Source organism: Macrobrachium rosenbergii, chromosome 3 (assembly GCF_040412425.1).
Source record: "Macrobrachium rosenbergii isolate ZJJX-2024 chromosome 3, ASM4041242v1, whole genome shotgun sequence".
Taxonomy (NCBI): domain Eukaryota; kingdom Metazoa; phylum Arthropoda; class Malacostraca; order Decapoda; family Palaemonidae; genus Macrobrachium; species Macrobrachium rosenbergii.
Window position 1 is genome coordinate 43652449 of NC_089743.1, and position 17792 is coordinate 43670240.

The window sequence follows — 17792 nt, forward strand, 5'->3', positions numbered from 1 at the left end:
AATGAGGATGTTTAGACACCTTTGATTTTACTGTATTCTGGAATTCACATAAAACTTTGTGCATGATACTGCTTTTGTGAGTGTTTTTTTTTTTTACATGCGTCCGCACTATTAATCTATAAAGGCAGAAGATCACAGACACACACACACACACACACAGAGATACACATCGCAAAATTCTTTAATTTTTGTGTTTAGAGAAAATCCCAGTGTTAAGAAGTTTTGCATTCATAATAAAGTTTTCACTCCTGTTCTTTTAAGTTATTAAAGTCGGGATCGTTCTTCTTAACACATTTATTTAGTTTTATTTCATTATTCTTTACTTTTTCCTTCATTTGGTTTTTCATTGTCTGTTAGGGGAAATGAATAATTGTTAAGTACATACGCTTACTGTTACTGCAAAATACTGTAAGGGTGCTAAATTTAAAAAATAGCCTTAACAAGTACGCTTGTATATGGTTTCATGCATCTCGTTTATATAGGATATATGTTGGAGACAGTGTGAAGGATACTACATGTACAAAACAGTACCGGTGCCATTCTTGTTCCTTCATGGACCTGAAAACTAACATTGCATTCGATCACAATAAGTCATACTGAAAATTAACCTGTCCATTTTTAGAGGATACTAGTGAGAAGGAATCTGTCTTAAGTAATATGGGAAGAACTGTAAGGTAATGAAAAAGGAAATTTGCCATCTGCTCCATTATTTGGGAAGTTGAGGGTAAACATCTGTACAAGATGGCAGGTGAAAGGAAGAAATAGCTCAGATATAGTTTGCCAAATGTCATGGTTTAGAATGACTTCCAGTAAAACTTCAATGACAAAATACTGATGAGAGAGAGAGAGAGAGAGAGAGAGAGAGAGAGAGAGAGAGAGAGAGAAATCTTTGTACTTACTTTTAATGAAATCATTCTCCGTGCGGCTTGTTATCTTGACCAGCTCACTGTCAAGGTTTTTGCAATCTTCTCGTGCATTTCCCCAGTTCGTAGTAGGCCACCACTTCAAGAGGTAGCAGGAATTATCAAACATCTGGTAGTCTGCTGGGCAAGCTGAAGCGAGGAACAAGTCATTATTCATCAATAAACATCAATTTCCACTTTAATAAGCTCCTCTACATAAGATGTACGGCTTTCTGCTAAAATTCCATTTTAACTCACTTTTATAGTACGGCCCATTTGACAGAATGCGTAACATCTCGATAACATTTTAAAACTTGCCTTATATTCAAGGTCATACCCTACTTCCCTATCAGTAATAGGAGACACATCTAGCCAGGAATACTTTCATATGGCATTGATATTTACCGATATAATTTATAACATTTAGGAATTCGACCCAAGCTAATAAAACTATTTATACTTTTAAACGATTATTAAAATAGCAGGGCGTTCAAGAATATTTATCATTACTGTTAGTGGTATCTGTAATAGGTTGAATGCTGGGGGATCAGTAACGACTATAAAAATAACATGAATAAATGGGAAGGATAATTACTTTTTACTTTAGTTGTAGCTGGCGTCGTTGTGGTTGTAGATGTAGTAGTTGAAGTTGTAGTAGTTGTAGCTGTATCAGTAGTAGTTGGAGTTGTGGTGGTTGTAGTTGTATCAGTAGTAGTAAGAGTTGTGGTGGTTGTAGTAGTATCTGTTGTTGTTGTTGAAGACGTCGATGGAGTAGTTGTTATGGTCGTAGAGGGAGTAGTAGTTGTAGTAGTAGTAGCTGGAGTTGTTGTAGTCGTAGTAACTGTAGAGAAAGAATTACTTGAAGTCCTAGTCTCTCTCACGAGCATTCAGAACAAACAAGTGATGCATGTGTGAGCCAGCTCTTGCACAAATACATAGCATCTTTAACAACACACCCAGGAAGAAAATAGCTTCATTCTCTTTAAATTGAGGAAATAAAAGTCCTTAGAGGAACTTAGCAGTAGGGTATAATGGCACCTCAACGGAATTGCGCGCTGTACAGAGACTGATCCTAGAGGCTCTAAACTACAGGCGATAGGTGAAATCAGAGGTTCAGGAACACTCTTAATTTATACACAGAAATGGACATTCGTGGAATAGTGTCTGTTATCTCACAGGCAGTTTCGAGACATCACGTCTCCTCTGTGTTAACTGGGCATACAAATCTATTCTAGGGAGTGGAAGATAATGAGATTCAAGTTGCGTTTTGTCATATATTTCCAGAAGAATTTCTGAAAATGAACTTACCATCAAAGATCCAAGTACTGGCACCAGAGCTCCCAACAAGATATTCAACGAGAACTTCATCATGGCTGAAGGTACATGTGAGCTGACCTGAAGGGTGAAAAAGGATACGAAGACCAGAGTATTACGATAAAAATCACACTCGCTGCCACCCTTTGGAGTTCTATACTAACAATTTACGTCTCTTCATAGTACAAATGGTAATTAAGTAATATTTTATTGGATATCAAAATAAAAAGGGAATTAATGAAGGTCTAAATAGTAAAATATCTTAGTCTCCTGAAGATCATGGTGAAAGTGTTGGCTCTACTCAGCTATTAAACTGACAGATTTCGCCGATTTAAAGCCAAGGGCAGGATATTTTATAATCAGGTCCATTGCCACATAACGTTCATATGATCCTGATTTAGCTGTAATAAAACGTGCGCTGTGGGATATCAGTATGAAAGACTGTATCATTTCTGTTGAATGCAATAATTATAAAGAACTGCCACTCACTTTAAGAACTTTAGAGTTAGTGTAGCATTTAAAAACAACAATACAATGAAAAAGGCACTCATACAAAACTCTTCTGACAATACGGAAAGAATTGTATACCAAATCATGTCAGTTTCTATACTGGTCAATCAGGAAAATATTCGGAAAACAAAACAGAATGGCATAGGGGGGAACAGTGCAATTCCACTTGTCTTTGGGAGAACGCTCGTGCTCTCAGTTGGACAGATGTAAAAAATCCAGGTTATTCTAAAATGTTGCAAAGAAATATAACTTATAAAATTTAATACAAGACAGCTTCTGTAAGAATATACTATCAGCCCAGGGACATATAAACCTGATCCATTTATTTCAAAAAGAAATATGCATAATGTTTAGCTTGCAAGGAATGTAGTCTAGCGTGTCTTAGCAGCCAAGGTTAGAACCCATCTAACTTACAAAAACCAAGATTTATTAGAGGAGCACTACCTCGGTTACAAATGAGTTTGTGGCCCCTCCTTTTTCATGTCAGGTGCTACTATTTTTATTTTTTACCGTCTGTATGTTCGTTTGTACTGTCATTCTGCCATTTACTGTATATAATGTAAATTTCTACCAATATATATCAGTCCTCTACAATATGAATTAAATTGAAGATGAAACCAAATCAGGATTTATAATTGTTCCATATTTTATGGACATCACATATTTCCAGTGACTTACAATATATAATATATGCATATACAGTATATATATATATATATATATATATATATATATATATATATATATATATATATATATATATATATATATATATATATATATATAACACACTCTTGTTAGAAACATAATTCAAATGTAATTCCCTATTTGACAGTAAACTACGAAATACTAAAAAATGGGGAAGGACAAGAAAAACAATAATAAGAAAGTGAAAAGAATTCACAGGAATATGATTTATTACGGTAGAATTCATAATTGCCCTCCCCCACTACATTTCTTACTAAAGTCATAAAATTATTAATAATTGACAGAATTATTCTACTAATTTCCTTCATGCACCTTAATTTGCGGAGAAAGAGTGTAGAGAAATAGCTGATAAAAAAATTTCTTTGATTTGCTTAATACAGTGACATCATTTTGAGTTACTGTACCTCCATTATGCTGAACAGTGACGCCGCTGCAAGAAATATTCCGGATGCACATAATTCGGCAAACACCTGCAATTTTGGAGATGGTGATGTAATTAATATATTAATAAAAAAAATAAGGCATAAGGCATTATATATGTAAATATGACTTACATCGGGACTGGACCGCGTCAATTGTTAACGCCCTAGCCTCTCAATTGAAAGACCGGGGTTCAGTCCCGATGTGAGTCAAATTTATATAAATTTATAATGCCTTATGCCGTACTTTGCAGCTAAGCCCGGCCCACTGCACGCCAGTGATCGGCTAGCTCTCGAAGGGGGAATGACGTCACACTAGCTAACAGTCCAAATGATTACCAGTACGGAATTGATTCTGTCCCGTAATGTTGAGTTTCGTGCATGAATCATGACACCACAGATTTGAGTTCCCGGAGTTGTGAAGTCTGCAACTGATATCTCCGATACAAGATATATAAGTTATACAGTATATCATTATGAAGATGATGTGTATAATGAGCTGGGGACGAAGGAAGGATTAAAAAGATGATCAAGATGTCAAAGGCTAGAAATAAGAGCACCAAAGATAAAACACATATCAAACAAATAAAAGATCAAGTTGGGGTGGTACTTAGAAAGGAGGAAGACATTGTGAAGAGATGGAAAGAATATTTCGAACAGCTGTTAAAGGAAGAAAATAATAGACTAATAAGAGGGGATGGGCAGGTGAACATTGGCATGGTGATGAGGTTTTCTAAGCAAGAGGTGCTGGATGCACTGAAGAAGATAAAGAATGGGAAGGCAACTGGACCAGACATGATACCTGTGGAGGCATGGAAGGCATTAGAGGGTGAAGGAGTGGATATACTTTACGACCTTATGATAAAGATCCTTGAGCAGGAAAAGATACCAAATGCGTGGCGTGGGAGTATACTGATCCCAATCTTCAAAGGGAAAGGAGATGTCCAAGAGTGTGGTAATTATAGGGGTATTAAACTAATGTCCCACACTTTGAAGATACTGGAAAGGGTGATAGATGCCAGGCTAAGAGAAGAAGTAGAGATAGGTAAAGAGCAGATGGGATTTATGAAGGGAAGGGAAACAAGAGATGGTATATTTTGTCTGAGACAACTAATGGAAAAATTCGGGGAAAAACAAAGGGACCTACATATGGTATTCATTGACCTTGAAAAGGCTTATGACCGAGTCCTGAGACACGAAGTACGGAGGAGCTTGAGGGAGAGGATGGTCAGAGAAGTACGTGCGATTGATACAGGAGATGTACCGGAATGTATTTACCAGAGTGAGGAGCAGTGTTGGGGAGACGGAGGGTTTTGAGATGAGAGTAGGATTACATCAGGGATCGGCCCTTAGCCCATTTATCTTTAACATAGTGATGGACGTTATCATAGAGGAAGTAAGGGAGGCAGTACCATGGAACATATTGTATGCGGATGATATTGTCCTGTGTGCAGGGAGCAGGGAAGATCTGGAAATGAAATTGGAAAGATGGAGACAAGTACTGGAGGCCTTACCTTATCTTACAGACCTTACAGTTCGTTCGGGTTGCCCCAGGTCCCTCAGTGTGAGGCACCTTTGATGTCTACCAGAGAATTGCTAACGCATCTTCCGGTATATTTTGCATCTTCCAGTCTTGGATGGTCTGGGATGCATCTTAGATATTTGTCGAGCTTATTCTTAAACACATCTACGCTCACTCCTGTTATGTTCCTCAGATGAGCTGGTAGCACATTGAATAGACTCTGCATTATCGATGCTGGTGCGTGGTGGATTAATGTCCTGTGTGCTTTCCTTAGTTTTCCTGGTATAGTTTTTGGCACTATTAATCTACCTCTGCTTGCTCTTTTTGATATTTTTAGCTACATGATGTTTTCGGTAATTCCTTCTAACTGTTTCCATGCTTGGATTACCATGTAGCGTTCTCTTTTCCTTTCAAGACTATATAAATTTAAGAATTGTAGTCTTTCCCAGTAGTCAAGGTTCTTAACTTCTTCTATTCTAGCTGTAAATGACCTTTGTACACTCTCTATTTGTGCAATATCCTTTTGGTAGTGTGGGTACCATATTATATTGCAATATTCAAGTGGACTACGTACGTACGTTTTATAAAGCATAATCATGTGTTCAGCTTTTCTTGTTTTGAAGTGCCGGAACAACATTCCCATTTTTGCTTTGCATTTTGCCAATAGAATTGCTATTTGATCATTGCATAACATATTCCTATTCAACATCACACCAAGGTCTTTAACTGCTTCCTTGTTTGTGATTGTTTCATTATTAGGTCCTTTATATGCATATAGCATTCCTACTTTATCACCATAGTTCACTGATTCAAATTTATCAGAGTTAAATACCATCCTAATTATCTCTGCCCATTTATATATTTTGTTTAGGTCTCTTTGTAGCGAGTTCCTATCTTCATCACAAGCAATTTCTCTACTTATTCTTGTGTCATCTGCGAAACTTCTTACTACTGAGTCCTTAACATTACTGTCTATGTCTGCAATCATAATCACAAACAGCAATGCAGCTAACACTGTACCTTGTGGTACACCGGATATTACCGTAGCTTCATCCGATTTCTCATCGTTTGCAATCACTATCTGTTTTCTGTTTTGCAAAAATTCTTTTATCCATCTTCCTACTTTGTCAACAATGTTATGTTTTCTAATTTTTTTCGCTAATATATTATGATCTACCTTGTCAAAAGCTTTTGCAAAGTCTAGGTAAACCACATCTGTATCTTTTTCATTTATCATATTTTTATATATGCTTTCATGGTGGACTAACAGTTGGGTTTGTGTACTTTTTCCAGGTACAAAACCATGTTGTCCTATATTGAACAAACTATTTTTCATTAAATGTTTCATTATATTTTCTTTCATTACCCTTTCATAAACTTTCATAATATGAGATGTCAGACTCACAGGCCTATAATTACTTGCCTCTAGTCTTGAACCACTTTTGAAAGTAGGAGTAATATATGCTAATTTATGATCACCCTAAATCTTGCCTGTATCTATACTTTGTCTTAATAATATTGCTAGCGGCTTTGCGATTGAATGAACCACTTTCTTTAACAATATGGCAGGTATGCCATTTGGTCCTGCTGCTGATCCATTTTTAATTTAATTTCATTAATAGTCTGCACAATGTCGGCTTCTGTAATATCTATATCCGATAAGTATTCAATATTTTCATCTCTTATTTCTGTATCATTATCTTCATTGTCAATTCTAGGTGTAAATTCACTCTTATATCTTTCTGCTAAAATGTTACATATTTCCTTTTTTTCATTCGTTAATCGCCCTTCAATTCTTAGAGGGCCTATTTCTATTCTGCATTTTCTATCTTACTTTTTAGTTCCATCACTTTCCATGCATTCTTTTCTTTTGCAAGACCTTTTTTCCACTTTCTAATTTCCTGGAACAAGATCCTTCTGTCTCTTGGAATTCGTGACTGATGTTTATTTTTTTTTCGGTATATATTTTTCCACTATTTCCTCTAATATTTTATATAATATATCGGTATTTACCTGTATATTATCACTTACAAATATGTTTTCCCATTCTTTGTTTAATTCTTCATTTATTTTTGACCAATTTATATTCTTACTATAGAAATTGTATTTTCCATATCCTTCCCATTTTTTCGTCTCTTGCTTTTCTCTGTTTTCATGTGTTTTGGAATGGACTGTTAGTTCTATGACATTATGGTCCGAAATACTCCTGTTATATACTCGTACTATTATTTCTTTAACATAGTTCACCTCATTCACAAATACTAGGTCTAAAATATTATCCTTTCTTGTTGGCAGGTGATTTATTTGCTGAATGTTATGTTCTAGTAGCATATCTAATAGCTTTTCAAATTGCCTCTTATCTTCTGCGCTACTATTGCTCTCTTTTTATATATATAAATACAACCACAGTCTCCTATTCGTTCTTTCCATTCTACAAAAGGAAAGTTAAAATCTCCGGATAGGAGTATAGTCCAGTCCTTGTGATTTCTACATATTTCATCCAATTTGTCAATTATTATGTCAAACTCTTTAGTATTAGGGGGTCTGTATATTACAATGTTCACTAATTTTTCAGATTCAAATTATACCGCTATTCATTCACATTCTGTGTTACTATATTTCTCACAGATTTTTCCTTGATTGGCATCTCTCCCATATATCGCGGTTCCCCCTTGATTTCTATTTTTTCTATCTGATCTATAAGTTTGGAAACCCTTTATCTGGTCATCATTACCAGTCTCTTGGGAATACCAGGTTTCACTTATATTCAATATTTCTACTTTTTCATTTTGGGTTAGTTCTTCTAAGAACCCTATCTTTCTTTTTGAGTTACTCGAAACTAAACCCTGCGCGTTCATCACTATGATGGTTTGAGTATTATCTCCATTATCTAATATGGGTAATAATAAGGAATTTCCCATGTCTCTTTCCTGTTCTGATATGTTGATCTTTTTTTCATTTCCAGAAATTCGTACATTAAAAAATCCAACTTTTCCATTATATTTGATCTTCCAGCTTCATAATTATTCATTTTGTGCATAAACCTACATTTATCTCCATATCTGCACCATCCCCTAGCATCATAGATACATTGCTTGTTCCTTGTGCTATATTTAGGTGCTGATGCCTCATATCGTGGTGCTGACATTTCATAATGTGTTGTTGGCTTGCTTTTTGCCTTCATCACATGATCTTTGTTCCTTTTCTTTATTTATTTCATTTTTACCTTGATTTTTTATATGTATTTGATTTTCATTTTGGTTTTTCATGGCTACAGGATGCATGTACCTACATTTCTTATTAAACCTACATCCATTTCCTTCTTTCCAGTTTCTACATATTTTTGGATGTAGTTCACTGCATTCCTCTTCATAGCCATCTAGATATGCACATTTGCCATAGATCTCATAATTGTGACATATCTTGGGATGTTTGTAATAACATCTTTCACCAAACCTGCAATTCCATCTTTTCAAAAGGGTGCATACTGTGTCTTTCTTTCTTTTTTTTTTTGTTCTTTCCCATTTTGGGATTTTATTTTGATTTATCATGTCATAATTTATTTCTTCATATGTATGTTGCTGTAATACCTCATATGTAGAATTTATGAGTTTCTCTGCATCCATACTCTTATCCGGTTCTTTGTTTTCATTACTCTTTTCTCTCTCTTCAGTCTTATTTTCTTCTTTTCTATTTTCCTCTTCTTCCTCTTCTTCATCTTCTTCATCCTCCACAATCTGTACATTAAGTCTTGATTTAATAACCTTGTCTATCCATACTAGACATGTTGAGCAAAATATTTTTGTGTCCTTATTTTTATTTTGCACTACTTCAGCACATGAAGGATGCGTAGGCACATGGCAAGCATAGCATTTCCTAATCAGGTTTTGTGGATTTACAATGCTATACCACACTCTACATAGTTTACATGCTTTAGGCATCCGTTTGCCTATTGCATCAATCAATATATTCACTAATTTCACCATACTTATTTTCTTTGATGGTATGTGTTGATTTTTGTAGATTTTCTTTATAAGTCTTTTGATAATTTGAACTTTCATGGTATCCCTTCCATTATTTTCATTATATTTTCTACAGATTTGCTCCAGTTTGAAGGATCGTATCCTTTCAATATGTCTGTGAATGCTTTCGCATCTTTTTGGTCGACGTTGCCATTCATCTCCAAGATCAGCAAACCGAGTTCCCTGCCTGCCAAGTCATCATACTGAATATCACCTATGCAAGCAAGGTTTCTCCACCGTTTGCCACTGTTGGTCGACTCCTCCATGATTTTCAGATTTTAATAATTCACTTGAAAAAACAACTTATTAGACGGTTTATCACTGTAATCTGATATTAAGCTAATCACCGATAGTTCACGAACACTTTTAGCTATATTTCATTCGCTAATTGTATGTTAGACGTGTAATATCGGGTAGATTATTCAGACCAAGAACGACTATGTCTCACCGAGAGAATGTCACATCACAGAGGACAGAGGAATGAGAATAAGTAGATCTAAGACAGAATATATGTGTACCACCAATGAGGGGGGTGATAGGGAAAGTACTCAGCTTGGGGGAGAACCCATTAAGAGAGCTGATAATTTTAAGCATTTGGGATCCTATGTTAATGCTGGAGGAGATATGGAAGAAGAAGTAAAACATCAGGTACAGGCAGGCTGGAACAACTGGAGAGCGGCTTCCGGAGTTCTTTGTGACAAAAGAGAACCGCAGAGGTTAAAAGGAAAATTTCATAAGACAGTGGTAAGAACAGCAGTACTGTATGGTGCGGAAACAGCAAGCTTGAGAAAGACAGAGGAGAAGATGGATGTGGCAGAAATGAGAATGCTTAGGTGGATGGCTGGGGTGACGAGAGAGGATAGGATCCGAAATGATTACATTAGGGGGTCGACCAAGGTGGTGGAAATATCAAAGTAAGTGTAGGAGGGGAGTCTGAGATGGTATGGACACCTGTTGAGGAGAGATGAGGACCACGCTGGTAGACATACTATTGGGATGGAGGTCCAGGGAGGAAGAAGAAGAGGGAGACCAAGAAAGAGATGGAAGGACTGTGTGAGGAGAGACCTGCATGAGAAGGGAACTGATGAGGCAGAAGCGCAGGACAGAAATGAATGGAAACGGCGACCCCATAAAAAATGGGAACAAACTGGGAAGAGGATGAAGATCCTGGATCATTTTGTCTGGGCATTTTTTTTTTTCTTTTTGTTATTATGCGCAGCCTAAATACAAGAATCTTGCTTTTTTTTTTTTTAAATTGGTGCTAGCCTACATAAGCGATCCCACATAGACCACATTAATTGAAATGAAGCATAGACTTATGCAGCCAGTTCCGACATTAGGGTATTAATTCTTCATAATCCTGCATGTCAAACGTTAATATCATTGAGAGATTACGCCTACACGTCAATTACTTATATTTTGAGGCAATGATAGGGCATAGACCTAAACGCCAATTTCTTAAATTCTGAGGTAATGACAGGACATAGGCCTGCACGCCAACTTCTCATATTTTGAGGTAATGACAGGACATAGGGCTACACGTCAATTTCTTATATTTTGAGGCAATGACAGGGCATAGGCCTACACGTCAATTTCTTATATTTTGAGGCAATGACACTCAATTTCTTATCGCAAATATCTGTTGGCGATAGAGTAGCTTTTAATTAATACAGTAGTTTCAACTCCACGATATATAATGTGTATGCATAAAGTGGAATGTACACGCATAAGCAAGTGCTCATACACATACATGCGTGGATGGCCACAGTAACTGTAACGCCACTTATACGACAGAGAATAAAAATAAAACTTGTGAGCACGTAGCCAATGGCACACACAGATCAATCATAGGACTGTCTCAGCCTTACACACAACTATCAAACTGCTTTCAATGAACTATACTGAAAATATATTTACAAAAAGGATAACAAATTATATTACTGTGATGAGTAAAAATATAAGACTACTGTAGCATTTCTATGAAAATGAAGGCTATCGTAGGAAGGCGTCATAAGATACTTAACGAAATAAGAAAAAAAAAATGATAGCTGAAAAAGTTATGCATGAGATGATCCAAACCAGTCTGCGAGTAGCCCATGAATCACTTTATTTTGGGGGACATTCTTGTAGATTACCCTATTGGACAAAAGGATACATAAGAGTTAGTAAATCTCTCTCTCTCTCTCTCTCTCTCTCTCTCTCTCTCTCTCTCTCTCTCTCTCTCTCTCTCTCTCTCTGTTGTTAGGAGAATATTCTAGCGTAGACTATATTCATAAAGATCTCGATTACTTTTAAATAAAACGAATGACTAATTTCAATTAACAAAAGTAGGCAGATAATTCTTTACACCATTATTTTATGAATAAGTCTATGTGTATTCTGCAATGTTATGTTACAATATGGAAATTTTTCGAAGACACTACAAGCACCATAACAGCAGCAACAAAAAAAGAATAACCACAACAAGAATCACAATAAAACGGCTTAGTGTAAGATGGGGATAGGCTATAATATAAACGTCTTAAGCTGCGTAAACCGACAAAAAGACATAGGTCTTAGTCCATTTTTATGATCCTGTTATTTCGAAAGGAGATAATGTCCTTAAGAAAATTCGCAGCAAATTATATCCAATATGACTCGTGTAGCCTATCATACTTTAAGTTAAACATAGGCATATGCTGGTTTTGTAGAGCGCAGTCACTGCTTGTCATCCCTCCAAACGTGTAAACGATTGCGATGCAATCGATCTTATGATTATTAAAATGCAGTACAATTTCCAGAAATCAATGTAAAATACCAGTCTGCATAGCTCTGAGAAAGTCTTTGTGTTTAAATTTAGAATGGTGAACACGCTTGACAATATCAGACGTAACTATCATTGTCCAGTGATTCAAGTGCACCAATTCAAACGCACACATCCCCTGAGTCACTGATTCACCTCCGTATTCAGGTGAACCTCATTTACGAAACACAACACTAACGTTTCCTTTTGATAACAGAACGTAATTTAGTTCGGTAAAACAACCATTGTTAAATTAATGAAGATGAAAAGAACCACAGTTTAACCAACTTTTCGAAACCATCGCCAACCAATCAGCTTTAAGGCACAGTCGTGACGTAATCAATGGGGGGGCTTAGCTGTAAAGCTAGGTGGATTTTGCTATAATCACTTGAGGCTCGCAGTGTCACCTCCACAGACCACTCACACTCCCCTCTTTTTTCTTGTGCCTTCTCTCTCTCAGATCCTCTCTGTCTCTTGTGTTTCTGCTTATATTCGCTGATCCCTGTTTTTAGCATCTCCTCCTAGTTATTCCATTTCGACTTTTGGAGGTGTGTTCTGTAGAATCCATGTTGATATTTGGGCATTGCTCCCTTTTGAAAACACCTCCTTCCGCCTCAATTCCAACCCTTGAAGGTGTGTCTCTGGGTACTCTTGTTGAACACTGACCAAGGGCTTTCCATAGGACGTTTTTAGAGGTCTGGCAATGTTGGTATTGATTGGACAAGCAGATATACCTGACCCTCATAGGAGGAGCCTAAATCCTTAGCTTCTCCCCTCAAATTAATCTAGGCACTTAAAAAAGTCACTGTCGAAGTCAGGGCTCCATTAGTGGTATCCAGTGCTTAGATTATGAATTCGCCTTGGTCTCCAATGTTGTATACACTGAGGGATCCTTCGCTAACAATCTGGGATTTGTCTTTACACCACTTGAACACAGATATCTTCGGTGTGGTCTTCACATAAGAAAATCATTCGTAGTTCGTCTATGCCCTTTCACATCTGGGATTTTCACTAAGACGCTGAAGGCAGTCCCTTTTCCATGTAAGACACTCAGCAATGATTTATTGTCGAACTTCAGGTGGTCCGACAACTGTGAATCCTTTCGGGGTATCTCTTTACCGCTTATTCTCTGCATGTCCTGATTCGTTTATTAGACTCGGTTTATAATTCCATTATATATATATATATATATATATATATATATATATATATATATATATATATATATATATATATATATATATATATATATATATATATATATATATAACCTGTTCAGTCGTAGCTGCTTCTAGTTCAGAGTCAGCCAAGACAAACAAGTATGAAAGAGTGAAACTAAAAAAGAATCGAGAAAGAACTCACACTGTGAAGAAGAGTCGGTAATCCAGTAGTCGACCAAAGTCTCGGGGAGGGCGCTGCCAGTTGCAAATTGCAGATGTTCTCGAGCCCAAGATTCCGATGGAAGAAAGAGAAGAAGAAGAAGAATTGCAGAGACGGCCATCTGCGTCAGCTGCGCCCAAAGTTCGCGCGCCTTCCATCCCACTGGGAATGTCCTAACGCCCTCCATCTTCATTCCATTTGCCGAGAGAGAGAGAGAGAGAGAGAGAGAGAGAGAGAGAGAAGAGAGAGAGAGAATATTAATATTTGTAAACTGAAATTCAAGTTTCACGAATGATTTTAATTTTCATGTATTGCTGTATTTACTCTCAACAACGTTTCATTACTCTTTTTTTTTTTTAAATTAGAACTAAATTATTGTTTCATGCCCTTGGAATCGACTTCGAAAGCTTACAGTCTCATTACAACATAACAGTGTAAACATGAACGGCAAGATTGGAAGAAATGAAAGAAGTTAAAAATAAAACAATAAATAAACAGCATGTTTTCTGAAACTACCACTGAATAATCAACAAGATCTCCTTATTTTTACGCAAGTTATATTCACCACTAGATGAAAATCTTTTAATGCAAGAATAGCATTTAAACAACAGTACACAACTTTCAGACATCTAATCAAAGTTGAAAATAGGAAAATAAAAACGACGGAAAAATTTAACACCTTTGAATTTTTGAGGGATTATTAAGCATATGTTGACCCACCCGTTTTTACCATGACGAAATTTAAAGCATTTTGGCTATTTTCTGCAAAAAAAATTAAATGTGTCACTTATATTAAAGGTTTACATTTAATGACCTTATGTTAAATGACATTATGTCAAACTTCACTTTTAAAGAACTTATGTTAAATAACACTGTATCAAAACTTCCCTCTTAAAGAACTTTAAAACAAAAAAATTTCATGAAAATGGTAAAAGATTGAACTTTACCACAAAAAAAATTTCAAGAAAAAGAGAAAAGATTGAATTTCACCACAGAAAATTTTCAAGAAAATAAAAAAAAAAAATTGAACTTTACAACAGAAAATTTTCAAGAAAATGAGAAAAGATTGAACTTTACAACAGAAAATTTTCAGGAAAATGAGAAAAGATTGATCTTTACCACAAAATATTCCAAGAAAATGAGAAAAGACTGAACTTTACCACAAAAAATTTGAAGAAAATGAGAAAAGACTGAACTTTACCACAGAAAATTTTCAAGATGAGAAAACATTGAACTTTACCACAAAAAATTTCAAGAAAATTAGAAAAGATTGAACTTTACCACAGAAAAATTTCAAGAAAATGAGAAAAATTGAACTTTACCACAGACAAGTTTCAAGAAAATGAGAAAAGACTGAACTTTACAACAGAAATTTTTCAAGAAAATGAGAAAAAATTGAACTTTACCACAGTAAAAATTTCAAGAAAATGAGAAAAGATTGAACTTTACCAAAGAAATTTTTCAAGAAAAAGAGACAAGATTGAACTTTACAACAGAAAATTTCCAAAAAAACGAGAAAAGATTGAATTTTACAAATGGAAAATTTCAAGAAAATGAGAAAAGATTGAACTTTACCGTAAAAAAATTTAAAGAAAATGAGAAAAGAGTACTTTACCATAGTAAAATGTCAATAAAATGAGAAATGATTGCACTTTACCAAAGAAAAAATTTCAAGAAAATGATAAATGATTGAACTTTACCATAGAAAAATTTAAAGAAAATGAGAAAAGATTAAACTTTACCACAGAAAAATGTCCAAAAAATTTAATAATACCACAGAAAATATTCAAAATATTGAGGAAAGATTCTGCCACAGAAAATTTTTTAAAAAGTTTAAGAAAGACTGAATTTTACTTTATAAAAATTTTCTTCCAAAATGGAAAAAAAGGTTGAACTCAACCAAAGAAAAATGTCCAAAAATTGAGAATAAACTAAACTCTACTAAAGAAAAATGTCCGAAAAATCGAGAAAAGATTGAACTTTTCCCCGTAAAAATGAAAAAAATTTTACAAAAGACTGACCTTCACTATAGAAAGTTTTAGAAGAAATTGAAAAAAAATTTAACTTTACTATAGACAAATTTTCCCCAAAATTAAAAAAGAATGAACTTTACACCCAAAAACTTTTCCTTACGCCACAGTAAAATTTAAAAAAAAAATGAACAGTTTGAAAATTCCCAACAAAATGAAAGACAGAATTTTACCTCTTTTCCTTAAGAATTAAGGCTCTTCTTTCTGAAGTCCACCCTTCCTCGCTGACAGAAAGAGTTGAACTAACATGACACATGCCGTTGATATTAATTGCTCCGATGATTCTTTACTTATGACTTCTTGCAAGCCGTAGAGTCAGAGGAGAAAAATCACGTGACTAAATGTTTCGTGTCCATTCTAATTTACTGTCGTAAATTGCAAGTTGTCTTCCCCCCAAGGTTAGTGCATATCACATCCTTAAAAAACTTTCAAGGTTGTATATTTTTATGTGGTCCCGTGTCAGTAGTTTTTAAACCTTGTAGCACTAAGAAAAGTGACGACGAACAACATAAAATCTTTAATAATAATAATAATAATAATAATAATAATAATAATAATAATAATAATAATAATAATAATAATGCCTAGAAATTCACAATCTCGTGAAAAACAGTTTGTGTAATAAAAATCCACAATTATATATTAAACTCTATTACGATGTAAAAGACAAAGTAATACAGTTTACTTTATAATTGTGGATTTTTATTACACAATAATAATAATAATAATAATAATAATAATAATAATAATAATAATAATAATAATAATAATAACTGTTTATTGTGAGCACAAAGTGGATAAAAAGATTTCTGAATGAGGTAAGTATGCAGTAGCTCTTGCATACAAATTTTACCCCTCTTTCCCCAGGAAAAAAAAATATAATACAACAGAAGGGTATTTCCTAGCTGATTTCATGAACTCACCAAAATTTGTTCATAATGATATCAGTAACAATACGTAAGCAAAAAACTGAATCCACCAGTGACAGTAAATTAGTTATAGCGAAGACTACTGATAAGAATAAGAGCGTAACCCAATTAACTTTCAAGGTTATTTAACGTTTATTGGCCATATGTACATGAGTCACCATACCGTCAAGACAGTCATCACGTTCTGTCTAACACTTCTATCTCAAACTAGCAATCTGTTCATTTTAAAATTTATGATTAAAAATAAAGCAAGTAAAGGAAATAAGAACAAAGTTACGGCTGGCGAGTATTCAGAATGAACATTTTAGATGTGGTTTTCCAATTTTTTTATTCTATTTTTGTTATTAAAACTTGAAATTATTTGTAAACAAACATTATTGTCATTATTATCATTAAACGTTTGTCTATGTTTCTATAAATATAAATATATATATATATATATATATATATATATATATATATATATATATATATATATATATATATATATATATTTATATTTAAGAAGCCATTATTAGAAAAACACTTGTAGTAAGTAGAATGGAATAGAATATATAGTTTAGGCCGAAGGCCAAACGATGGGACCTAAGAGGTCATTCGGCGCTGAAAGGAAAATTGAGAGTAAAAGGTTACAAAGCGTAACAGGAGGAAAACCTAACAGATGCACTATGAAACAATTGTTAGAAGAGGGTGGAAAGTAAGATGGAAGAAATAATATGAATGGAGGTATAGCAAAAGGAATGAAGGCCGTTGCAGCTATGGACTGAAGGGACGCTGCAAAGAACCTTAACCACTAAATAATGCCTACAGTGCACCGCGCGTGAGGTGCGCTGACGGCACTATCTCCTACAGGGACTGTAGTGTGTATGTACGTATGTCTCTATGCCTTGCTTATTATGGTCTTCTACCTTCTAGTTAATCTAGAAACACTTGTAGTATGTATGTATGCATACATGTATGCATTATGCCTTGCTCATGATGATCTACCTTGTAGCTAAATCTGTGTGCTGGAATCTAGACAGAGCAACATTTTCTAAAAGTCTGCAAAACTCAATGCTAAAGACCTGGGACATCTGTCATAGTTTCTAAGAAATGGAGGAGACAGATCGAATCATTCCGATACTGACATCATCGTCCTAAAATCACAGGAACACGGGAATAATAATAATCACATATTTCTAGCGAAACCGATACCCCACAACATCCACAATTGCTCCCTGATCCTTTCCTGCCGAGAGCAGCCTGATTTGCTGAACAGCAGCACCAACATGCAG

General features: G+C 35.0%; 2 protein-coding genes across 3 annotated transcripts in view; one reads left to right on the forward strand and one right to left on the reverse strand.

Annotated features, from left to right (window-relative positions):
* Positions 1–17792, reverse strand: part of LOC136854787 (neurogenic locus notch homolog protein 2-like) — a 137979-nt gene that overhangs the window by 4998 nt on the left and 115189 nt on the right. For both annotated transcript variants that reach the window (XM_067131355.1, XM_067131358.1), the window contains 4 exons: positions 3839–3904; positions 2211–2297; positions 1498–1743; positions 900–1052 (listed from right to left, as the gene is read on the reverse strand). In XM_067131355.1, coding sequence (XP_066987456.1) covers positions 900–1052; positions 1498–1743; positions 2211–2297; positions 3839–3904 — 552 coding nt within the window. The remainder of the gene's footprint in view (positions 1–899; positions 1053–1497; positions 1744–2210; positions 2298–3838; positions 3905–17792) is intronic.
* LOC136854774 (uncharacterized) lies at positions 7305–12177 on the forward strand. Its single transcript, XM_067131352.1, is given in 1 exon segment — positions 7305–12177. A coding segment is annotated over 1 exon segment (744 nt). The 5' UTR covers positions 7305–9877; the 3' UTR covers positions 10622–12177.